The 25,858-nt window shown below is 39.4% G+C and overlaps 1 protein-coding gene across 1 annotated transcript; it reads right to left on the minus strand.

Moving 5' to 3' along the window:
- Positions 1 to 12,434: 12,434 nt before the first annotated feature.
- Positions 12,435 to 13,601, minus strand: LOC149002674 (putative F-box protein At3g25750). The gene has a single exon (XM_089138753.1). The coding sequence runs from the start codon at positions 13,599 to 13,601 to the stop codon at positions 12,435 to 12,437; it is 1,167 nt and encodes a 388-aa protein (XP_088994879.1).
- Positions 13,602 to 25,858: the final 12,257 nt, after the last annotated feature.

Raw genomic sequence — 25,858 nt, forward strand, 5'->3', positions numbered from 1 at the left:
AATCTCAATGTTTGATATAAAGGTTGGCCTTTTGGTCGTTTGAAGAAATAAGAAATTAACTTCATCTTGAACTTTGCCAGTCACTTGAGTCGCTTTTGCAGTAGGGCTTAGTTGTTCAGAACAATGCCTTTACTTAAAGATTTCCTGAGAAATACAATAAGCTTGAGAAGGAACTCACTCGGGTTTTAAACCGATGCCTTTACTTAAGGATTTCCGGAGAAATACAATAAGCTTGAGAAGGAACTCACTCGGGTTTTAAACCGATGCCTTTACTTAAGGATTTCCGGATAAATACAATAAGCTTGAGAAGGAACTCACTCGGGTTTTAAACCGATGCCTTTACTTAAGGATTTCCGGAGAAATACAATAAGCTTGAGAAGGAACTCACTCGGGTTTTAAACCAATGCCTTGTAGAAGGACCCACATGGATTTTCATCAAATGCCTTGTAGAAGAACCCACATGGATTTTCATCCAATGCCTTGTAGCTGGACCCACATGGATTTTCATCCAATGCCTTGTAAAAGGACCCACATGGATTTTCATCCAATGCCTTGTAGAAGGACCCACATGGATTTTCATCAAATGCCTTGTAGAAGGACCCACATGGATTTTCATCCAATGCCTTGTAGCTGGATCTGATCTTGAGTGTGGTATATGATGCCCCCCAATCATAAGATAATTGTTGAAAACCAATAATTGCATTGATTGAGTTGAAAATGTTTACATCACGAACAAAATTGAAATCATCAAGGATAATATTTCTTCAGATGCCTGGCATTCCACGAACGATCCAGTTCTTTCTGGGTTGTCATGTTCTTCAGCTTATAAGCTCCCGAACCGACTGGTTTTACAACCATATAAGGTCCTTCCCAAGAAGGATCCAATTTTCTCTGATAGCGTGGATCTGAAGCTAAGGTATTTCTCAACACCAAATCTCCTGCTAAGAATCGGCGATTCCTTACTCGAGTATTATAATATGACGCTATTCTCCGTTGATAATGTTGAGTTCGTGCTATTGCTTTTGCATGAACTTCCTCCAACAAGTCAAGGCTATCAAGCAGTCATTGTTTTTTCGCCTTTTCTTCGAACTCTCTGTCCCGTAGTGTTCCCTCCATTACTTCCATAGGTGCCAATGCTTCAGATCCGTATGCCAACTTGAAAGGAGTTTCTCTCGTGGGTGTTCGAACCGTAGTTCAGTAAGCCCACAGTACATTATGTAGTTCTTCGACCCATAAGGCTTTATCAGCTTCGAGTCTTCTCTTAATCCCCTCAAGCAGCGTTCGGTTAGTAACCTCTACTTGTCCGTTGCTCTGGGGGTATGCCACTGATGACATACGATGCTCGATCATATATGTTCCACAGAATTGCTCAAATTGTGGACAGTCGAACTGGGTGCCATGGTCAGTGATGATTACCTTTGGAATTCCAAAGCGATATATGATTGACTCTAGCACGAATTTCTCCACTTTTCTTTAGGTGATTGTGGCCAGGGCACTGGCCTCAACCCATTTGGTGAAGTACTCGATCGCTACTATTAAGTATTCTCGTCCGCCTGACGCCTTGGTGAATTTGCCCATAATATCAATTCCCCACATCGCAAAGGGATGGGATCTAGAATTGAAGTCATGGTTTCCGCTGGGCTCTTTGATACTGTAGCATGGATTTGACAATTGCTACACCGACGAACATACTCCATAGCAGCCTATTGGATCTTAGGCCAATACAACCCAAGTCTCAGAATCTTGTGTGCCAAGGCTCGTCCACCCATGTGAGCTCCACAAATTCCTTCATGAACTTCGACCAAAGTTGAGTCCGCACCTTCGGGACCTAAACATCTCAGAAGGGGTCCAGAATAAGATCTTTTGTATAACCTCCCATTCTGCATGACAAATCTCGCTGATCGTATCTTGATCAATCTTGCCTCTTTCGGATCCTCAGGTAGTTTGTCATCTCTCAGATATTCAACTAATGGATCCATCCAGCAGCGCTCTGCTTCGATATAAGAAATTTCTTTCTCATGATAACTTGGAAATGTTATCTCTTCAATGTAGACCGAAGGGTCTAGGTTTTTTTCTTTGGCATTGGCTAATCGGGATAGCTCATCTGCCATAGTGTTTTCTGTCCTCGGAATCTGAGATACCTTCAAATTCTTGAATTGCTTCTGAAATGCTTGCACAATCTCTCGATATTTCTGCAAGCGAGGCTCTTTAATACCATACTCCCCCTGGACTTGGTTGACAATAAGTTGAGTCACTATAAATAGTAACATCTGCTATTGCCAATGCTTTTGACAACCTAAGTCCAGCTATCAGGGCCTCATATTCTGCCTCGTTATTGCTAGCTTCGAATGCAAATCTCAATGCATATCGAATGATAAATCCTGTTGGACTCTTCAAGAGAATTCCAGCTCCTGCTCCATCTTTATTACTCGAGCCATCCACATATACTTCCCAAATGGTTGGTATAATAGGATCTTCAACAATGTTTTCCATTGGTGCAGTAGTTTCCACTACAAAATCGGCTAGCGCTTGAGCTTTTATTGCCATTCTGGGCTTAAAGTTTACTTGGAACTCACTGAGTTCAACCGACCAGGCAACCATTCTTCCAGACAAATCAGGTTTATTAAGAACTTTATTAAGAGGGAAAGTCGTAAATACCTCTATTGGATGAGCCTGAAAGTATAGCCGTAGCTTCCTGGCGGCTATCATGAGAGCTAAAGTCAATCTGCGAATATCGTGTTTCCGCATCAAGCAGCACGTGGCTAACATAATAAATCGACCACTGCTTCTTATCCTTTTCTCGAATGAGTACTGCACTGACCGCTGTAAGGGATGATGCTAAATATAGCTGCAAAATTTCTCCCTTCTCCGGTAGGGACAAGAGCGGTGGCTTTCCCAGTGCCTCTTTTAATTCCTCGAAAGCTTTCTGGCACTCTTCAGTCCAGTTCGCTTCCTTGTTGCCCCTCAAATTTTTGAGTGCTTTGAAAAATGGTAGACATTTCTCTCCAGATTTTGAAATGAAACGATTCAAAGCGGCAATTCTCCCTGTTAAACACTGCACATCATGAACAGTTTTGGGAGCTTACATGTCAATTAGAGCCTGTATTTTGGCTAGATTAGCCTCAATACCCCTCTATGATACCATGAAGCCCAAAAATTTGCTTGAAGAAACTCCAAAGGCGCACTTTTCTGGATTCAGCTTCATTTGATACTTTCCAAAGACTGATAATACTTCTGCTAAATCTGCGATATGATTTGCTTTTGTAATGCTTTTCATAAGCATATCGTCAACATAGGCTTCGACATTTTTCCCGATTAAATCTTTGAATATCTTGTTGACGGTCCTCTTATATGTTGCTCCTGCATTTTTCAGGCCAAATGGCATGACTTTGTAATAGAAGCTTTCACGATCAGTCATGAAAGCTGTGAACTTCTCATCCTCCTTATTCATAAGGATTTGATTATACCCTAAGTAGGCATCCATGAAACTTAGAGTTTCATATCCTGCAGTCGCATCTATCAAGAGGTCGATCCGTGGCAACGGATAGCAATCCTTAGGGCAAGCCTTGTTGAGGTCTGTGTAATCTGTACGCATCCTCCACTTCCTGTTCGCTTTCTTGACCATTACTACGTTGGCCAGCTAGGTTGGGCACTCGATTGGTTCAATGAAACCAGAACTTTTCAGTTTTTCCACTTCGCCCCGAACGGCTTCGTGCTTCTCAATGGAGAAATTTCTCCTTTTTTGGATAACTGGTTTCACCTTTGGATCTATCCAAAGTTTATGCTCTGCAACAGTCCGATCGATCCCTGGCATGTCTTGGGCAGACCATGTGAATACATCTCTATTTTGTTGAAGAAAAGACTTCAACTCTTCCTTGAATTCCTCTAGCTACTCAGAGCCGATATAAGTAATCTTTTTCTCATCCTCGGTACACAACTGGATTTGCTCCAGCTTTTCCACCGGCTCGGGCCTTTGCATTTCTGTTTCTTCCTGATCGTCTCGTACCTCAATTGGTAGAGCAGTCACCTTTCTAGGTCCCTCCTTGTCCTTCAAATAGGCAACATAGCATTGCCGAGAAATCCTCTGGTCAGAGGAAACTTGACCAATTCCCATCTTTGTTGGGAATTTTATCTTCAGGTGCTTCGTAGATACAATAGCACCTAACTTGGACAAAGATGGTCTCCCGATGATAACATTGTAGGCTGGAAGTTCCCGAACCACCAAAAAATTGATTCGGACAGTAGCTTTCTTGGGAAAACTCCCAATAGATAAGTCCAATTGGACAGATCCTTCCGCTATTGCAGTCGATCCTGCAAAGCCATATAAATGTGTGGATGACGGCTCCATCAAGTCTTCATCCATCTTGAGCTTTTGATACACATCATAAGATATTAGGTCAGCTGCCGACCCTGTATCTACTAAAACTCTGTGTACTTCTCAACGAGCGATCTCTACCTTGATGACTATGGCATGATCATGAGGTAGACATACACCCCCTTCATCTTCTTCGCGAAAGGTGATAGGTTCTTCACCATTTGGCCTCTTACGCTTCTGCGTCTCTCCCGTTCCAACAAATTTGGATTTCGTCTTTAACTTCCGGAACGATTCGGGTTCGGGGCCTCGAAATATTGTAAGAATTGATGATCGAGTAGCATCAATCACCTCCTTACCCTTTTTAGACTTCGGAGCCTCCTTCGATTGTTCTGGACTAACTGAACAATCCCTTTTGGGGCCAGCTTCACGTGGCTCCTCTCTTCTCTTGTTAACAAAATTGGACAAATGTCCCTGAGATATCAATCTCTCAATATCTGCCTTCAAATGACGACAATCATTTGTATAATGACCGAAATCCTTGTGGAAACGGCAATATCTTTCTCGATCCTTCTCCTCCCCAGGTTTTGAAGGAATCTTTGGGGGCCACTTCAAAATATTTCGCCTTTTGATAATATTCAGAATATCAGCCCGAGGAGTATTTAATGGAGTATACTCACTTTTCCGGGAGATCTCTGCCGCCATGCCTGAGTCTTTCCAACTTGATCACGAACATTCGCCTTCGGCTTCTGCTTAGTCTTAGGAGCCTTTTGTTCCTTGGTGGAGGCTTTATTGTCCCCCTGGCGTGCATCTAAGATCTCCATGACTTCAGCCTGCTTCTGGGATCTCTGTACCAACTCTGCATAAGTTTTTGGCATATCCTGAAGTAATAACTCCAAGAGTCTTCGATTAGTGAGTCAAGTGAACAAAGCAGTTTTCGCCACTTGCTCATTTAGATTCTCTATCTCCATTGTAACTCGATTGAATCTTTTTAGATAGTCTATGATTGATTAGCTCTTTCCTTGTCTTATGGTAAACAAGGTTTCCTCCGTCTTCTTGACTTGGATTCCACTCTGGAATCTCCCTATGAATTTGCGCGCCAATTCATCAAAGTTTACAATCCTTCCAGATGGAAGGTTCGAAAACCACTTTTGCGCCGCTCCGGTTAGAGATGAGGCAAAAACCCTGCAAAGAATTTCATCAGAATTACCTGCAACTGCCATAGTCTACTGATAATAACCAATGTGGGCCGTTGGATCTCCGGAGCCATCGAATGTAGAAAAAGTCGGCAGACGGAAATTGTGGGGAAACTGGTATCCCGCAATTGGCTCGGCAAAAGGAGTTCTTCGAATAACTGAATAGATATCATCAGTTATCCTTCCTTTGGCCAATTGCCCCAGCTTCTCATTGATATTGGCCAATTCCTGACCGATATGTGTTGTATGATCCTCTGCAGCACGATCACGACCCTGAACAACACGATTGTCACGAACCGCTCGTTCATCACGAACAACTCGATCATCACGAACTGCTCGATTATCACGAACAACCTGATTATCATGAACAATTCGATCATCACGAACTGCTCGTCTAAGAGTTGGTGAGTGAGTTCTCACTCCTGTACCCAACTTCGTAGTCGAATCGGTTGAGCTTTCTTGTGTTCTCACTCCCCTAGGCACTCGGTCACCTCCACAAAAGTTCTGACCGATATTCTGATCCCGCGGTAACGCACGCCTCCCTAGATCGCGATGATCAGGCTCTTGTGGTAATACCACACGTCTGGTTAACTCGCGGAGTGCCTGGCTTACCTCCAAAAGTTGGATCTTTACTTGATCCAATTGGCTCTGGAGTGTCTCTGGAGGATTATTTCACCCCTGACCACCATCTACTTCGAGAAGTGGTAAACTTCCCTGAGGAATATCTGGATTATGCTCTCCAGGGATTCGTATACCAGTATCGCGTTGTGCAGCGGCTGCTGACGATCTAGTCACCATAGCTTTCTAAATCGATTCACACAGACGGCGCCAAATGATGCGTCCAAAATCTGCTCAGCCCTTAGATCTCCTTGATGATGACCCGTAAAACGAAAGTGTGGCCCGACCGCTGGGGTCGGGAGTCCACCTCCGAAGGCTAAGTCGGTCGATGAACTTAATCACAAACGGCTCTGCTAGAAGCACAGAGCTAAGGAATGAATAACTGGAATGCAATCTAGATCGTAAGCATATGAGTGTTTACGCCCAGAGGTATGTGAATGAATCTGGTGTCCTCCTCACCATGTTGGTAAGTAGGGTTTATATAGAGTGTACCTTCGAATCTGGTTCGTTGGATGTATTTGAGCCTTCTTCGGATAGTCGTTGGATCCTAACAGTTAGATCCGTTGAGTGATAGACTTTTACTAGTTTGGACTAGTAGAGGACTCCTAGGATAATCTCAAGGTAATTTGATGATTATCCCTCCAATGACGATAAGTGACAGCCGTTAAGTTCCGCCTGCCCTCATTAGGGTAATTAACCTAATCCATAAGTCGGATTAGGGCGTGCTTGTGGCTGAATCAGTTTCCATCCTCAGCAAGCTATCTCCTGGACTCGGCTCACTCGGAAGCGAGTCGATTCCCTTCGTCTCGACCGGGGTCGGGGGTCAAACCAAGTATGAACCCGGTATTATCATATTTTCTCCATATCAACGTCTGTACAAACGATGACGACACTTCCTTTTTATTCTAAGGCAAGGATTCAAGAATTACTTCGCCAACATGTCATTCAAAAGATCCAACATTTAGGATGTTATGGGTAATTTGATAATTAGATTAATTAGGTTTGAAAACTTTTTTAATAAAAAATCCACCCCTTTGAATTTAAGCTTGCAAAGGTAGTCTTTTTAACCATATTGCTAAAAAAAACCAGTTGAAAAACCTTAGCTTTCATGGTTGAAGTCTTGCCAATTGATTGAATAAGCAAATTTCCAACTTATCCAATCAGAACCCCTAAACTATAAAGGGATGAGATTTGATGGCTTTCAAGCTCGAAGATTGACTAGAGAAGAGGAAAAATGAAGAAAAAGTAGTGGACAAAGAGAACAAAAAGTTAAACCCAAATCGAATTACACAATTGCCATTTTTGATAAAAGGAGGATTACAGTCAAAATCAAGGTTTCTTGTAATTATGTCAATTGTTAGCCTTTTTTTTGTAAATTTGACTTCAATTAGAGGTGTCTATTTATAACTTATTTAAAAATTTAAGCTGAAAAATAAAGCAAGTTCATTTCAACCGATGGATTAATATAGATACACATTTTTTTTTTTTGGGTTATATAGATACACATGTTATAATAGTATAATTGTGCTGATATCATATGCGCTCCCTTTTGCACCTTTTGGTGATTTTTCCTGAAGAGTTATGAAGGAAGGTAAAATCGTAACTTAGGCTCTTTTTTGTATCAATTCTCATTCTCAATTATGCCCATTTAAAAGAAATGAGTATATTTTTTTGTCAAAAAATGAAAATGTTTTGGAGACTTTTGACAAGTGTTGTGGAGAACATAGATCCCGAGGCCCCCCCTCGGGACTAGCGTACACCCCCATTCGGGATAAAATCATCCTGAGAGGATTCGAATCCTCTTATGCAGACAACACTTACCCACTCGGGAAATAAATGTTCTGAAGACTCGGGAGGAATAGTGTTCCCCTTTGAGAAGCTTACTGATCCTCTCGGGAGAGATACACACCCCATTCGGCTGGTGTATCTCTTCCTTCATAAAGGTCTTGAGTGCCCCCCTCGGGAGAGATACACACCCCTCTTGGGTTGGTGCATCTCTTCCTTGGCAAGCCACGATCGAAGCAGGTCTCAGAAGACCCTCTTGACTATGTCAAGGAGAGTTAGTTATGAATAACTACTCAACATATCCGTTCCGAGAATTGGGGAGATGAGTCAACATATAACGGCTCTATCTGGTGCGACAAAGAAGGAGCCATTATTCCAAGGATACTCCACTCACTCTCATAGTTGTCATGGCGACGAAGCAATGCAAGGCGGTTTAGGCTAATTGAGGCGATGAGGCGCCCTCCGAGGCGCTTTTGAGGCGGTTGAGGCGTTTTAAGTGAAATTTTTAGTGTACATCTCATTCACTCTAAATCTATCATGTCTTATATAATAAAATAAAAACTAATATCAGACTACCTCAAGTCATCCAACATACTACAAACCACACATAATAGGTCCTAAATAAAAAGTCGCAAGAAGAACGGAAGAGAAGAAGTTGCTTGTCACTGGCCACTGCTTGCCGGAGTGTCACTGCGGGAATGGAAGAGAAGAAGAGAGGAAGAGAGAAAGAGATTAGGGATTAGAGTGAGAGTGAGAGTGTGAGACTTGAGTCAAGAACTTATTCTCTTTCAATTTTGTTTGTTTTTATTTTTATTTTAACATTTGATCACATGTAGCGTCATTATACATATGCATATAGGTTCAAACAATAGATACTTTACAATCGGAATCTAATAAGTATTTCAATATACGCCTTCGATTAGGCATCTTTCTCGTGATTTAAAAAAGAAAGAAAAAAAGCAGACGCCTTATTGCCTAAAAATAAGGCGACGCCAATTTGAAGCGCTCCGAAGGAGCCCAGATGCCAAGGCAACGATTAAGCGACGCCTAGGCGACGCCTTGACAACTATGCTCACTCTTCAACTGTCGATCCGAAACTCAAGGAAGCGCCGTCTCCAGGTAACCTCTATATAAACCCACCTCCTACATGGAGAAAGGTACGAGAACTCATCTGATTAATTATTCATTACGTTCTTGAGAACTCTCTTAAGAACTCTTATTGTTGCCTAGGCTGACTTGGGCGTCGGAGGCGGTTCCCCGGCCAAAACTTGGCCGGACCGTTCTTGCTTTCTTCATGTATGCAGGCATCCCAATTATTCGAACTTGGCTGGAGAGCTCTTAAGGTGGTCATCTCAATATCCGGTCCACGAAGAAGTTCTAGACGCAACAACAAGAATAAATTATGAAATGGAAAATAAGTTTGGTATGTCAAAATGAAAAATTACTGAAAAATGATAATGAAAATTAATACAAAAAACCCAATATTAATCAAAATATTAACAATTAAATAATTATTAAAAAAATAAATCCTCCCCATTGACTCGAAAACTTCCCAGTAAGGGTGTCAATTCTGTATCGACACCGTATACCGTTATCGAAACCACATTGTTTCAAAATTCGGTATAGTACGGTACACAAATTTGGTTTTGAATTCGGTATGGTATAGTTTTGTTTTCAGTTGCCATATGGTCGTATGTACCAAAACCGTACCAAATTTAAAACCAAGGGTGAAATTGTAATTTTTCGTTATAAACCTTTCGAGACTCAAAAGGAGGGCTTGCATTCAAGGCTTGGAAGATCAACGATCACCATTCAATCTCAGGGATTCAGATCAACGATCCAAATCGAATCTTTTCTAAATCTTATGGATTCAGGTAAATTTTCGCACTTAATATTTTCTCGATGATTTGACATGTTTGATCCTGGGTTAATTAAGATTCTACATTGCATCCTCTACTAGACACTTTAGAACCACCATACCCAAATCTTATTGAGAGTTTTTCATGGGTTCCACTTAAACATGAATTTGTATATCCATATCCAATGAAGTATAAAGATGTAAATGCTTTTTCACTTGATGGAGATGGAAAATATACATATCTGTGAAGGGTAAGGACAGGTGTGCCACATGGTTATTGACTATTATGCTTCATTTATAACCATTATGGAATGAAAAACATCTCTTGTTGGTTCTGGAAACATCATTTTTGGGGTACCAAGCTATGACTCGTACACCTACTTCACTTAGAAACAAGAAAAACCAGGTTCTGTGAACCATAGTTTTTAACTGGGAGAGAGGGATCAAAGTCACCTCTTAGAGGGAGGGAGGAGGGGAGAGGTGAAAGGAGCCAAAGGGAGTGATCTGGCATACGTTATTGCACATTACATCTGATGAACTTTTCAGGGCATTTGGTTGTCTGTGTTGGTCAACCAAATGACGAGTCCATGAAAACATAGGTTTGCTTGAGCTTCAGATTTATGATTTACAGTCCAAATCCGTGTGCTAGACCTTTTTTTTTTTTGTTTAAATATTTTCTCCTGTGGAGTAAAGGTTAGTCTGTTGCAGCTTTCACTCTAATAGTTTGATGATTGATTTGATTTGTGTTTGATTTTAGATGGATGAAAGCCAATGAGGAAGAAAGTGAGAATGAGCGAGGGGATTGTGGGAATCATCTCTTTACAGAGATATCTTATTATTCTTCTTTGCTTGAAATTTTAATTGGCTGAAGTACATGAATAGTGTCAAGGCTTTCGAGCTGCAGCTCCTAGTAAAAGTTCATTAAGAGTATTTGTATCGAGTTGCAAACCTAGGAGGTGTATATGTAATTTGCTCTTTTTAATTTCATATAATAAATAATCATTCTTTTCTTCATAATTTTACAATAATTTGTAGTTATGATTTTGCAGTTCTGGGTATCATAGAGGGACATGAATTGCGCTATGAGCAGTTTGTGACCAGTCTCATAATGTCCTGTATTTATACCACCCGATGGTGTAGATAGTTGGAGGCACCACACTGAATGAATGAGCAAAAGATGCTAGCATATGTACCTTCAGCATTCATGTTGTCAAGTGATTAGTTGTGGCGTTTGGCTTTTACTGAGATTGGTTGTGTTATTTTTATTGATCAAACAGTTGTATTTATCATTCCATCTGATTCCAACCCATGATTTTGTTTTAATGAACTTCTTGGTGTTGAAGCATTAGGATATTTAAGAATCACGTTTTTATGAACTTCTTGGTGTTGAAGCATTAGGGTAATTAAGAATCATGTGGTTAGTTGTAGCTTAAGGTTTTTCGATTTTTATGTCAGTTTAACAGGATGCTTGAACTACATTTTGAGTCATTTCAAGAATCATCAATCATGTATATCCAATTTCTCATTGCCACTTTCAAGTTCAGAGTAGCATCCAACTGAGTTCTTACTTGGATGACAGGAAAGTTTATCACTTTCAAGTTCAGCTAGTGTCTTTATGCTCACAAGGCCATCCCCTCACAAAATTTTGATGACAGGAAAGTTTATCACGTTTGGTTATGAGCTGATCCATGTTGTGTTTAGAACAAGCGCTTGCCTTACTGCAGGAGCTTCAGCTACTAGTGTTCAAGTTTGTGTAACCAGTATGCTTCACAATACCTGCAGTAAATGACACCCTTAATCACACCTTCGATACCAGCATGCCCGGGAGAACTAAGGCATAAACAATTAATATCGTTTGCAACAATCATTTTCTGTTCTTGAGCTCCATGTTTAGGAGCTTCCGAACCAGCAAACTGTCGATTACCCAAGCTTCTTCAAGTTAGTTATCATTGGTGATGGTGGTACAGGGTGGATATTAGCTATCTTAGCAGGTACGATGAGGAACTTCTAATAATAGATGTGTTGAAATCGAATGACTAACTTCTCAAAATAAAAGATGTATTGAAATTAGAATTTCTTGCATTAGACGGGTGAAGGGAAAGGCCTCAACGATGAACTTCCGACTGCAACTTTCTGCCATTTTAACAAAGTAAGAACCAGAATTTCTGCAACTAAAATGAGTTCCCCACTGTTAAAATAAATGAATGCGAAGCCAGAACAGGAAAAAAATAATTGTAAATCCCAAACAGAGGTCAGCCATTCGTTGGAAGTCGTCCTGCTCAGCATTCAAATTATTAGGATTTGCAATTCCTGGTTTGGTTTCAAATTGATAATAGTAATCAATTTATAAGGGCTTTCAGTTTGAAAACCATTCTGTCAACTATAATCCCTGATAAAATTTGTGAAATGTAAGTGCTCTTAAAACCTCTAATTTATTCAAAGGATCATCAAACTTGATGGCTGTTTGATTTATGAAAATCATGCCAAACACAGCCAAAGTAAATGGGTCAGGCTGATCTGAATCATCTGATAATACAACATCATGCTAATCAAAAGTCAAACAAATTAATCTAGTTCACTACCTAGCAAGATGTCAGTCAGTGTTAATAGAATATAAGAAGAAAAAGTTGTAGCTAGCTAGCTAGCCTTTGTCGATATACACGGATTAAACTGGGCTTGGTGTTATCCAGATACGTTTCTTATCAAAGAGTCCTTGAGGATAGGCTGGCCATGGCTTAAACTGCTTGTCTGCCAAATCGAACAGAGGAAGAGTGCAGTCACCAGAAACTGTATATATATTCCCAATATCAAAATCAACATTGTGGATATATAAACAGTTACCTTTACATTCAGGGAAGTCATGGGCTGAGAAATATGAAGGTGGACTCAGACGTGTAAAATACACACGGTCACCTAAGCTCTTCACTTCAGACCACTTAGCATGATCTATATTTCCTCTGCTGCTGCTGCTGCTGCTGTTCTTCTGCCAATCTAACTTGTGAACTGCACACACTATTCTACTAGAGTTGTAGTACTGAGTGATAACAGACAAGTCATCATTGTCAGATTCAACAAGAACCTGCCAATAGACTACACCTTTTAAATCAAGATGTGCCGGCCGCAGTATCTGCTTAATATTAGTCTTAATAGTGGTAGGATTTCCATGATCATCGTCAACTAGAACTGCTTCTCTTATCACAACTTCTCCGCCAAATATTAGTGTAATGATTTGTTGCTTGTAGAATATGACATCGTTATATATGTCCCAGATTTCAGCTCCTCGTTCTTCAATTAAACTCCATCTCTTATCTCCAAATTTGGAGATTAACAGACGACCAGGAAAATGGAGCAAGACAATTGTCATGAAATCAGAGGAAGATGGGTTTGCTGATAGTACTACCTTAGTAACACGAGCTTTATCTCCTCCAGGGAAATATTCATTCAAGGATGGAAGTTCTATGCGTGCTTTGGTGAAAGGATTGAAGAGGCCGAGAGACAAATTCTCTTCGAAAATCAGCCAACCATAGCAGGATGTAAGAAGAAAATTCTTATTACTCATCTCCAAGGGGAACTCGACGAAATAGGATTTATTTTCGACAATGCTGAAGAATTCATAGGTTTTTGCTCCTCCTTGTTTTGGATCAAAAGGAAACATCATTAAAAGAGGGAACTGGCGAGGGAATTGGTTGGGAGTCTCTGGTAACGCTGATCGCCATGAAACGCAGACTGCTCGTAACCGAATACGATCGGCATAGAGGGTGAGGCGCTTTGCAATCCTGTCTAACAACTCTTCCGGAAGATCAGCCCAATTTCCCACTGCTGCTGCTGCCATTGCCAATTCCATATATTATTAACGGAGATTCTTGCCGAAGATCGATCGCTATTTGGATATGATAGCCGCCAATTAACATCTGCAGTAAGATTAATCTTTCTTCGACTAGAGAATAGAGATTGGATCCGGTTGGAGGTTGAAGACGATACGGAGGTTATGATGTACCTCTGGAGGTTTTACTTTTATGGTTGAGAACAGTTTATATAGGGATGAGGAATAAGGAGGCGTAAATTAGAAATACCAAGACATTAAGTACAATTCAGACTAGGAAACTTAAATTACAATTCAAAATTTAAATTACAAATCGATGTTCTAAACTAACACAGAATCCTACGGCGGAAAAAAAAAAAAAAAAAAAAGAGCAAGATCCAACTTCCCTAGGGAGGTCTTGGGTTTGCACTCACTCGGCGGCATTAATATAAAAAAGCTCCTTTTTTTTTTTTTTTTTTTTTGGTTTGCCAACCTCGGTTTATAGGTCGGTGAGTCTCCCAGCGGGGATTTTTTGCATCTACAAGGATTTGATATCGGAACCTTGCTTAAGCGAATCAAGCTGCTTACCACTTGGACCAACCCCCGTTGGTTAAAAAAGCTCATTTAAGGATGTAAATCGTGGTGCATGCAAGCTGGCCCAGATGAACCTCATAAAAAATAAAAAAAATTTAAAAAAATTAGAAAAAAAGAAAGATAGAAAAGAAAAAAGAAAAAAGAAAAAAGAAAAAAGAGCTTACTTGGATATCAAGAAAGGAAAAAAAAGAGGGTAATTTTCATTTGGACTCCCTGAATTTTGACCTATGTCATTTTTAGTCCAAATAAATGGACACTTTGCATCTGCCTCCCCTGAGGTATCCAATAAGGTCAATTAAGGACAAATTGTAATTTTTATGACTAAAATACCCTCATATTAATTTGCACCATGTCTTCATAATTAAAAAAAAATGAGTTATTTGCATCTTATAAATTTATGAATTATTAAATCTTTGAATACAAAAATTTAACGATTTAAAATTTGTTAATTTTCTTCCCAATTCCTACTTCTTCTTCATCCTGGACCCTTCATCTTCTTTGATCCATAGCCACAGATCTTTAAACCCTAAATGTTTCAATTTCAACCATGAACTTTACTCGCATCCCCACCACTACAGCCACCCACCGGCACCATCACCTCCAAAGCCCAGGAAGCAGAATCAGAGTAAACACTGTTTTAAGCTAAGGTCTGAATCTAGAAATGCTAATGTACTTCAACCACGCCAAGAAAGTTCACAGAGCTGAAAGCACAGGTTTGTGCGCAGTTGAAATACCTAACGATCGAAGGAGACTGAAAGAAAGTGATTTCTTCGTGACTCTCACAGCGCCTTTAGAAAGACAAAGGGATCGTGAGTAATAAAGATTGAAGCGAGTGCCAGAGAGCTTCCACACTTAATTTGAAGGCAATTTTTTCTCATTTGCTTAAAGAAGCTAAGCAGTTTAAGTGAACAGAAGAAGCATCACAGCAAACTCTCCATGAGCTCTTTGAAACCTAGCATTTGTGAAGTCTGAACTCTCCAAAGTGGAGGTGAAGAAGCAAGGGAGAAGCAGACGAAACTCCAAAATGGAAAAGCACAAAAGGCAAAGCGGTCTTTAATAAGTGCAGAGTAGAATGACGTCTGAAGCTTAAAACAAGCTTGGTAGTTGGGTCGGCGGCGCCGGCAATGGCGGTCGTGTATATAATCTTTCTTGCTTCCTGGGCTTTGGAGGTGCCGGTGATGGTGCCGGTGGGTGGCTGTAGTGGTGGGATGCGAGTAAAGTTCATGGTTGAAGTTGAAACATTTAGGGTTTAAAGATCTATAGCTATGGAAACAGAGAGAAATAGAGATCAAAGAAGATGAAGGGTCCAAGATGAAGAAGACGTAGAAATTGGGAAGAAAATTAACAAATTTTAAATCGTTAAATTTTTATATTCAAAAATTTAATAATTCATAAATTCAGAATTTGTCCTTAATTGACCTTATTGGATACCTTAGGGGAGGCAGATGCAAAGTGTCTATTTATTTGGACTAAAAATGACAAGTCAAACCTCAGGGGGTCCAGATGAAAATTACCCAAAAAAAGAAGAAGAAGATTCATAGGCAATGAATGGAGAATAGCCGGACAATGGAGTAGGGGAGGTGCAACCCAACACCGCTAATGGTGGTGGGATTGCGATCATCCAACGTGATCCAGCGCAAGATACTCGCTCTCCTAGAGTGGAAAGTTCAACCTTGGTTAATGATACTGGAGGATTGAATTCATATTTGGCGGGCTTACCAGTTTTAAATGTGGAGGATACTAATTTAGAGTTGCAAGAATCCAAGATTCGGGATGCATCTCGTGTGGCCCAACAATTTAAATTGTCCAAATCTTGTGGATAATACGCTAGTAACAAATCATGCAGTTGATTTAAATATCATTATTTGCCATCTAAGTAATATCCATGAAGCGGTGATCTTGGAATCTGGCCAAGGTAATTCGGGCTTGCCAAGGAAAGAATTGGAAGTGAGTTCAAATATAGAGAGGAATGAATGTCATCCTGTTTTGGAAAGTCCACACTTGGCTACTTCCATCGATGTCCCTCGGGTCTTGCTAGGCGACTTCAACGCTTTCAAAGATCCATCCGAGAAGGAAGGTGGCATGTATAATAATATTCGGCGATGCCAGCCAACCTATGCGAACTTGCCTTGAAGACTGTGATTTAGTCGACATGCAGTGCATAGGGAATTTTTATACTTGGAGTAATAATAGTTTGGGGTCGAATAGAATCTCCTCCAAGATTGATCATGTCATCACCAATCATCATTGGAGTTGTGCTTTCCCCTCCTCTCTTGTCACGTTTCAGAATCGTGGCATGTCGGATCACTCTACTATGGTGCTCTCGTTCGGTCATGTTCCTGTGATCAGAGGTAAACAATTATATTTCTGCAATTTTTGGGCTGATCACCCTGATTTTATTCCCCTGGTCAGGCACGTGTGGCAGCAACGTGTTGAAGGCTCCCCCTTGTTCGCATTGATGAAGAGATTATGTTTGCTTAAGGATAATCTGAAGTCTTGGAGTAAGTGGAATTTCTCTAACCTCGATGGTTAGATCGAAGATGCTAGGATCTAGCTTTTCATTGATGAATGCACAAGAATGACTTGGGTATCCTTTCTAAAAGAGAAGACACATGCATTGGACAACTTTATAGCTTTCAAGAAACTAGTTGAAAATGAAACAAGGAAGACTATAAAATGCCTAAGGTCGATCAAGGTAAAGAATATACATGGAGAAAATTTTCAGAATTTTGTAGTGACCATGGCATAAAGATCCAACATTCAGCTACTAGGACTCCACAACAAAATGGAGTAGTGGAAAGAAAGAATCGAATTGTTCAAGAGATGGCAAGAACAATGCTCTGAAAGTAATGTATCAAAAATGTTTTGGAGAGAAGGAGTCTACAGTTCAGTCTACATCTTAAGCAGGTGCATGGTGGGACCAAATAAATCAAAAACATTCATATGAAATGTGGTACAGCAGGAAGCCAACTATGAAGCATTTTAGAGTTTTTGGGTCCAAATGTTTCATCAAGAGAAAGGAAGAAATTTTGGGAAAGTTTGATGGCAGGGCTGATGAAGGTATCTTTCTGGGGTACTCTTCTAAGAGCCAGGCATACAGGTGTTTCAACAAAAGACTTCGAAAAGTTGTAGAAAGCTTAGATGTGAAGATAGATGAAAATCTACCTCAGCCCAAATTTGTTGTGACTGAGGACTCAACCTTGGACAATATTAAAGATAATGAAGAGTTTGAAAATGAGACTCCACATGGAGTAGAGTCTAATGAACATGAGTCTGATGTTGAGCCAGAAAGAGATGGAAGACCCAAGGATAAATGGAGAAAAGTGCATCCTCCTGATCAAATCATTGGCACATTAGATGAAGGGATACAAACAAGAAAGTTAAAGAAAAAGAAGACTACTTTCTCACTGATATCTTAAGAAGAGCCCAAGTCAGTCCATGAAGCTTGTAAAGATGAAAATTGGGTGAAAGCAATGAATGAAGAGCTTGACCAAATAGAAAAGAACAACACTTGGGAACTAGTTCCTAGACCAACTGATAAGAATGTTATCGGCACCAAGTGGGTATTTAGAAATAAAATGAATGAAGAAGGGCAAGTTGTCAGAAACAAGGCCACATTGATGTGTAAGGGATATGCTCAAGTAGAAGGGATAGATTTTGATGAAACTTTTGCTCCAGTGGCAAGGTTAGAATCCATTAGAATGTTCCTAGCTTTGGCAGCCTTTAAAGAGTTTAAAGTTTATCAAATGGATGTTAAATCAGCCTTTTTAAATGGTGATTTAGAAGAACAAGTCTACATTGAGCAGCCGGATGGATTTGAAATAGGTGATGATCCAAATATGGTATGCAAACTCGAGAAAGCATTATATGGTTTGAAACAAGCTCCAAGAGCTTGATATTCACGACTTGACACTTACTTGCTACAATTAGGTTTAAGGAAAGGAACCGTGGACAACAACCTCTATGTCATGGCTGAAGATTGTAGTAAATTCGTAGTTATTGTGTATGTGGATGACATCATCTTTGGAGGTCACTGTGATGAAGTCTGTCAAGGTTTTGCAAGGAAGATGAGTACAGAATTTGAAATGTCCATGCTTGGAGAGTTATCCTACTTCTTGGGTTTACAAGTAAATCAAATGGCAAGTGGCATATTCATATCTCAAATGAAGTATGTCAAGGAAATGTTAAAGAAATTCATGATGGAAGATTGCATACCAGTGGGAACTCCTATGGTGGTTGGATGCAAGTTGAGCTCAGGCGATGAGTCCCCCTCAGTTGATCAAACTCACTATAGATCTATGATTGGGAGTCTCTTATATCTAACAGCATCAAGACCAGACATTTTACAAGCAGTGTGTCTTGTGTCAAGGTTTCAAGCAAACCCAAAAGAGACTCATCAACAAGCAATGAAAAGGATTTTTAGGTACTTAAAAGGGTCTATGGAATATGGGTTATGGTATCCTAAGTCTAAAGACTTCACACCTGCAGCCTTCTCAGATGTAGATTGGGCTGGAAGCATTGATGACAGAAAGAGCACTAGTGGAGTTGCATTCTACTTGGGGAGAAGTTTGGTTGCTTGGCATAGTAAGAAGCAAGATTTTATATCTTTGTCTACAGCAGAAGCTGAATATATATATTCAAGCTTCGCAACCAGCTGTATTCAAGTGATTTGGATGAAGAGACAAATTTTTTATTTTGGCATCAAATGTGATAAACCTATAGCTATCAAGTGTGATAACATGAGTGCTATCAATATCTCCAAGAATCCAATGCAGCATTCTAGGACCAAGCATATTGATATAAGATATCACTTTTTGAAAGAAAAAGTGATAAAAGGTGAAGTGAGCTTGGAGTTTGTTCCCATAGAAAATCAAGTGGCTGATATCTTCACAAAACCACTGTCCAAACATAGTTTTGAGAGATTAAGAGTAAAGCAGGGTGGTGGCTCCAAAGGGGAGCAAGTGAGAAAATACATAGAACATCATCTCTCCATAGGATAGGAAGGTGCAGTGGGCACTCCTATGGAAGAGTCTATGTAGGGGGAGCACAAAGCACCCTTTGTACTTGTTGTCAAAGGGGGAGAGAAAAGAGAAAAGGAGGTTGAGTTGCCAACAATCCCAAAGGGGGAGATTGTTGTTCCATTGGCTTAAAATGAAGGTGTTGCCATTGTTGGCAACTTAAGTGGGCTTTGATATGGTACAGCAACACACAAAAAGGAAGGTTCCTTTTGCAATCGTTTTTATATGGAGAAAAAAAGAAAAAGAGAAGATTGCTGCAACGTTTTGGGAAAGTAAATTTGAGAGAAAGAAAAGAAGATTGCTACAACGTTTTTGGAAAGTAGATTTGAGAGAAAGAAGAGAAGATTGCTGTAATGTTTAAAAAAAAAAAAGATTTGAGAAAAAGAAGAGAAGACATTGCTGAAACGATTTGAATTTTTTCTTTCTCCATATCTTCCATTTTTTTTTTTCTGAAACTTTAGAAAGAGAAGAAGAAGCTGATGTTGAAGGTTTGCATTTTGAACAAAAAGAAGTTGATGCTGTTGTTGAAGGTTTACATTTTGAACAAAAAGAAGCTGATGCTCCCTTGTTGAAGATCTGCATTTTGAACAAGAAGAAGATGCTGTAGGAAAGTCTTTTGTTTTGCTGAATAAGAAAGAAAGTGAAAAGAGAAGGAAGAAGAAGCACCAGAAGAAAAGAAGGGAAAATAGCTGTTGTTATCTGCTTTCAAGAGAGATAAAGGGCTGCTGTTAGCTTGTCTGAAAAAGTGCAACAAGGGTATGCATGAAACATAGAACAGAGGTGCAACAAGTTTTTTTTTTTTTTTTTAAAAGAGAGATTGAAAAGAGAAAGTAGAATTAAAAAAAAAAAAAAAATAAATAAAATAAAATTTATTGTTACCATGCATCTTACACAAGTGAGGTAACCCGTATTCACAAGTTCTTGTCTATTATTTTCTAGGCTACGTTAACTAATGAAAGACCTAGATCATGAATGTAATTTGGGGAACTTGAATTATTGTTTTACATTGTAATCTAGCAAGTTGGAGCTTGTCTAGGGGGTTGGGGTTGGGGTTGGTGCCCTTGTTTGAATTGCATTTTAGACTAAAGCAGGGATTGGTGTTCCTGGACTGTTGTAGCAGTCAAAATATTTAGGAGTGTATTGAGTAATATACGAAACCCTAGGTAGGGTATTACTCCGTGGATGTAGGCAATTTGGCTGAACCACGTAAACTCTGGTGCATTGTGTCTTTGGTTTATTTTTCTTTGTTGCACATATTAGAGTGCCTTGGTTGCAGAGTGGTGGTATACTATCTGGTAGACCCAACCACATTGTGGTGTGTGGTGGACGTGTCCTTGTGTAGTTGATAGCTACGAGAATGTTCTAATCAATCTTGTTTCGAGATTAAATAAGCTTTACATCAAAACGAATTTTTGAAAACACTGATTCACCCCCCCCCTCTCAGTGTCAATCTGGGAATAACACTCTCTAGTAGTTTTTCTCTCCCAATCATCATCTCAACACGTTATGTAGTTGGACAGATGTCCCTGGGATATCACTCTCTCAATATCCTCCTTCAAGTGTCTACACTCATTGGTGTAATGCCCATAACCTCTATGGAAACGGCAATACTTGTCCATGTTTCTTTCTCTAGGCTTAGCTATCATCTTGGGTGGCCATCTCAAGATGTCTTGATCTTTAATCTGCATTAGGATCTCTGACCGTCAGGCATTTATTGGTGTATACTTAGCATGATCAGGTGAGCATTGTCTCCATCTCGAGCATCCTTTATTTGCCCAATCAAGGTTCTGCATTTTTTTTCCTTGGCCTTTTTTTGCAACCTTCTGCTCTTTTGTGGTTGCCTTCACCTCTCCTTGTCGAGCGTCAAGGATCTATGTTACTTCTGCTTGCTTTTGGCATCTTTGAACAAGTTCGGGATATGCAGTCGGCATATCTTGTAACATCAACTCAAGGAGTCGCCTGTTAGAAAGGCCTGTAAAGAGTGTTGTGTTGGCCACCTGTTCATCAAGATTTTCGATTTCCATGGTTGCTTTGTTAAACCTCTATAGATAGTCCCGAATGGACTCATTCTTCATTTGTTTAACAATGAACAATGTTTCTTTGGTCTTCTTGGTCTGAATCCCACTCTAAAACTGACCGATGAATTTTTGGGCTAATTCGTCAAAGCCATCTATTCTTCTCAAAGGCAAGTTTGAGAACCATTTTTGGGCTGCTCCCTGAGTGAAGACCCGAACACTCTACAAAGAATCTCATCAGAGTTGCTAGCAACAACCATCGTCTGTTGGTAATAACTCATATGGGCTATTGGATCCCCGGATCCATCAAACAAAAAAGGTTGGGAGTCTGAAGTTGTGGGGGAATTCGTACTTGGCAATGGCCTCTATGAATGGGGTTTTCCTGATGATTGAATAGATGTCATCAGTTCTTTTTCCCCTCGTGAGTTGTCCCAATTTTTTGTTTATGTCTGCTAGCTCTCAATGCATCTGTACTACCTGAGTGCTTGTTGTTCGGACGCTATCCAGACCTGAACGTTGGGATGTTGCAATGTGCATTCGCACTCCACGTTGGATCCTAGTGAGAGTTCCGATTCAACTCCCTTGTGCACGATCCCAAACATCTTGCTCATCTCCCTTTGGTAACTCTCCATTCCTCCTCATTCCGGATCGCTCTTCTTGTACTTCTTGTGGGCCTTGGTTCCTTTCTTGATAGAAGTTTTGGCCCTTGGTTGGGTGTCCATCTCTTCGAGGTGAACATCCCTTGAATGGAGAATTTCTTCTCTCAGTCCTTCATGTGTTGTCTTCTTGCTTCCTCTCTCGATCGCAAAGATTCAGGTTTCTTGGGGCTCTTAGGCATCTGGCCATCGTTCAGAGCATTTGCTGCACCTCAAAAAATTGGATTTGCATTTGATTCATCTATTCTTGAATGACCAGGACCATTCGAACTTCGTCATTATGATCGTTCAAGCGAACTATTTTGGCTATTTCTTCTTCGTCATGAAGTTCGCCTTCATGAACGCAATTTCCCTCCGAAGGGTGTTCTCCTGGTGGAGGTTGGAAGTTCTGGACTCGATGTCTTGTAGATTTGGTATCCACCATGACTTTGTGAAGCGTTTCTCATAGAGGAGCCAAATGATGTGTCCAGAAACTGTTTAGCCTCCAGATCCCTTAATACTTTCTTGCAAAACGAAGTTAGATGTAGGCCGACCACATGGTTGGGAAGCCACCTCCGAAGGTTAAGTCAGCAATGGATCACCATAGAGCTCTGATTAGTTGTAAAGTTTAATTGAATAATGTTAATGGAGGGAAACGATTTAGATACCTCTGCTATGTGATAACCTTTAGTTTATGTAGGGTTTACATGTTATTCTCGACTGTTGGATTCGTTCGTGCTTCTTCTTGGTGACCGTCTGAGTGTAGTGTTTTTCCCAATTTTTTGGAATCGGTTATGGTTACCTGTAGTGGCACGATCGTGTATCCCGAATTTGAAGGGAACATGTTTCTTTCCATAACCGTCTGGTTCCTTCTTCTCCACATTGGTCGATGGTTTATCCCTCGAACCAACTCGTCCGGGATTACTGACCCGACCGTGGTCAAACCTGGCTTAGTGTAATTTTATCCTTATCAACTGACAAACATGGAAAAAAGACAAATCGATATTAGATGGAGAAAATCAACTGCAGAGTGAAGGCAACAAAAAACATCAAATATGGAAAAGCAGTAGATGGTAAGCCCCATGGAACTCGTAGGTTAAAAACATAGTTTTCAAAGATTATGAGGGTTTTTCTATTATTTTTAAATCAAAATAAAACTAACAATCGATACCAAACACTAGGGGTGTCAATTTGTAACCTAAACCGTTAAAAACGAACCGCACTGGCCCTTTATAGCCCGAACCAATCCGTACCAAACCTTAATGAGCTGCATTTGAGCTAAGGGTGGCGGAGCCCACACCAACCTGAAACCGACCTCCAACCCGTTATAACCCGTTTTACAACTCGTTTTGTAACTTTATATTAAATAGTATTTGAATCATTATATTACCATTAGGTAGTTGGCATAGACAATTAAAAAAATTAAGCATGAATTCAAAGATCAAATAGTCATTTTACTATTTAATATCTAGGTTATTGATTTCTATTGAATGGGTGGGTTTTTTTTTTAATGGAAATTAACTAATAGCAACTTTACTTTCCATAGAATATAAACTTTTGTTGTAGGATGTTCAATTGTTTCTTCTTGTTCTTTTTCTTGCACACCATAAACCGTTAGGCAACCCGAGTCTAAACCGTTAGCCCGAACCCAAGCTGCACAAAACCAAAACCGGCCCAAAACCATTATTTTGCTAATGAGCCGTATTTTGGGCTAAGTGTAAGAGCCTTAATGACAAATTTAAAATTTTTAAATATACTACTTCAAATTCCCTTTAATTTATCATATTCACTTGTATAATCCCCCGTTTTCATAATCAACATACAAAAACCATTTAGGAAGACACTCGATGCTATAGTCATGATAAACTGAGTTCCAAAATAAAATTCTCAATATCTTTCTTTGTAGAAATGACTAGCAAAATCTTCCATCACTAGCAAATTGGTGCAATGATCATTGTGTTTGAAACACCATAGATGATATTACACTACTATTTGAGAAGGCATAGATGATAGTGAAACCAAATAATCATGCCTACTTGTGTCTTTCTGCTCTTGAATCAATTTCTATGATTGTTCAATGTATCTTGAAATCACGGAAATGAAGTAATAAACTTAGAACAAAATTCATTAAATTTACTTATTAGGGCATGTTTGGTTACATGAATCCAAAGATTTGTTGAAATTTCTGGATTCATGAATGCGAGATTTATACCCGTTTGGTTGTGAAAATCTAGAGATTTATCTTTTTACACTAAAAACGTGAATCTGTAGATTTATGGGTATGGGTTGAAATCCAGAGATTTCATCCCTACCATAAAAAAAGCTAAACATTTATGCATTTGTGGATTTCATGAGTCTGGAGATTTCAAATATCTAGAGATTTCAAATCTATGGAGTTATAATTTATAAAATTAGATGTTTGGTTGTGGAATGAAATCTGTTGATTCATCCTAAAAAACTATTTGATCGACGTGATTTTTGTGAATATGCAAATGTATAGCTTTTTTGAAATCTCTGGGTTTCATCCCTTTCCCATAAATCTACAGATTCACGTTTTTAGTGCAAAAAGGTGAATCTCTAGATTTCATGAATTTAGAGATTTTTACAACCAAAAGGGTATAATTCTCAGATTCATGAATCCAGAGATTTCAAATCTCTGGATTCATGTAACCAAACAGACCTTTAAAATCACTGATGAATCTATAGATTTCATTCCACATATTTGGTTAACCAAACAGTTAATTTTATAAATTATAATTCCATAGATTTGAAATCTCCAGACTCATGTAACCAATAGGCCCTAATAAGGAATACAAGACTCAAATTGATTAACACTCCCCATTAATTGTTAATCTTGACAAGCAAAGAAAGACACAATATTAAATCAACTGGAATCTAAGAACATCTTGATTTTTCATATTTCTATTCGTTTCAAAAGTTGTAATGACCCATTAAACTTTTAATGATTATCCATTAGTGTATATTAAGTAATGGATGATTACAAGATAATCTTAAGCGTTGATTTTAATTTTTGATTATGTGATAGACCTACAGGATTAAGTAAAAAAGATTATAACTAGTACCTACTGGATTAAGTAAAAGAGATTATAACTAGTGCAGTCCTCTCTCTCCTAAAACACTGGCAAAAAATATCCATCTGAAATAGAAATCGTTTTGTCAAGATAATGGATTCACCATTTACAAATTAAAATATTTTTTAATGATATATTCATGAAAATATTTAGTTTAAAGATCTTGTGTTATTTTACACTATATTTTCTTTTTGTTTTTAGCTATACAAAAGGACTGTATATCCCTAGGGATGTCAACAGTGTGGTTTGAGGCAATTTCGGGTTGGACTTAACGGTTTTGAGCTCAAAAACACCTGGTCCAAACACGGCCCGTTAGCAAATTAACGGTTTTAGGCCAGTTTCAATTAGGTGCGGTTGAGTTCGGGCTAACTAACGGTTTGGGCTAACGGTCTATACTAGGGTTGACTAATGTTGTAAATATGTTTAAAACTTAATATTATTTTATACAAATAGATGTTTTAATCGTGTCGTTTATATATAGTAAAGACCCATCTAATATTAATTTGTGCGACACGAACCAAGCCTGAACCCTGTTGTGACCCTACCATGATTATATAGATATAGATATATATTAATATTAATAAATATATATGATTTGGGTCGTGGGCCTTGATCTAAAAGGCCCATTTTGTCATGGGCCCTATTCCAGAAAGTCCATTGCTGGGTGAAAACGTAGAGATGCCATTAGAGAGGCACTCTCCTGTAGAGAAGTCAACTGAATAGGTACCTTCCTGAAGGGAATTGAGCTGAAAGGTACCCTCACAAGGAGAGATGACCTTACCCTTTCACCCACAACTTTTGGGCTCTATATAAACCCATTTCCGAGTTCATTCTAAGTACGGATTTTACTCCTCTTTCTTTCTCTCTCTCCCTGTTGTTATTCTATTAAGCAGTGAACATAATCTGATTACACCTTAAGTAACCTTTCTGGGG

Source organism: Hakea prostrata, chromosome 10 (assembly GCF_041222555.1).
Source record: "Hakea prostrata isolate BN-2017 chromosome 10, UWA_Hpros_2, whole genome shotgun sequence".
NCBI lineage: Eukaryota > Viridiplantae > Streptophyta > Magnoliopsida > Proteales > Proteaceae > Hakea > Hakea prostrata.

Bases quoted from the DNA above. Each gene is read 5' to 3' on its own strand.
- LOC149002674 (XM_089138753.1), bottom strand. From the start codon at position 13,601: ATGGCAGCAGCAGCAGTGGGAAATTGGGCTGATCTTCCGGAAGAGTTG.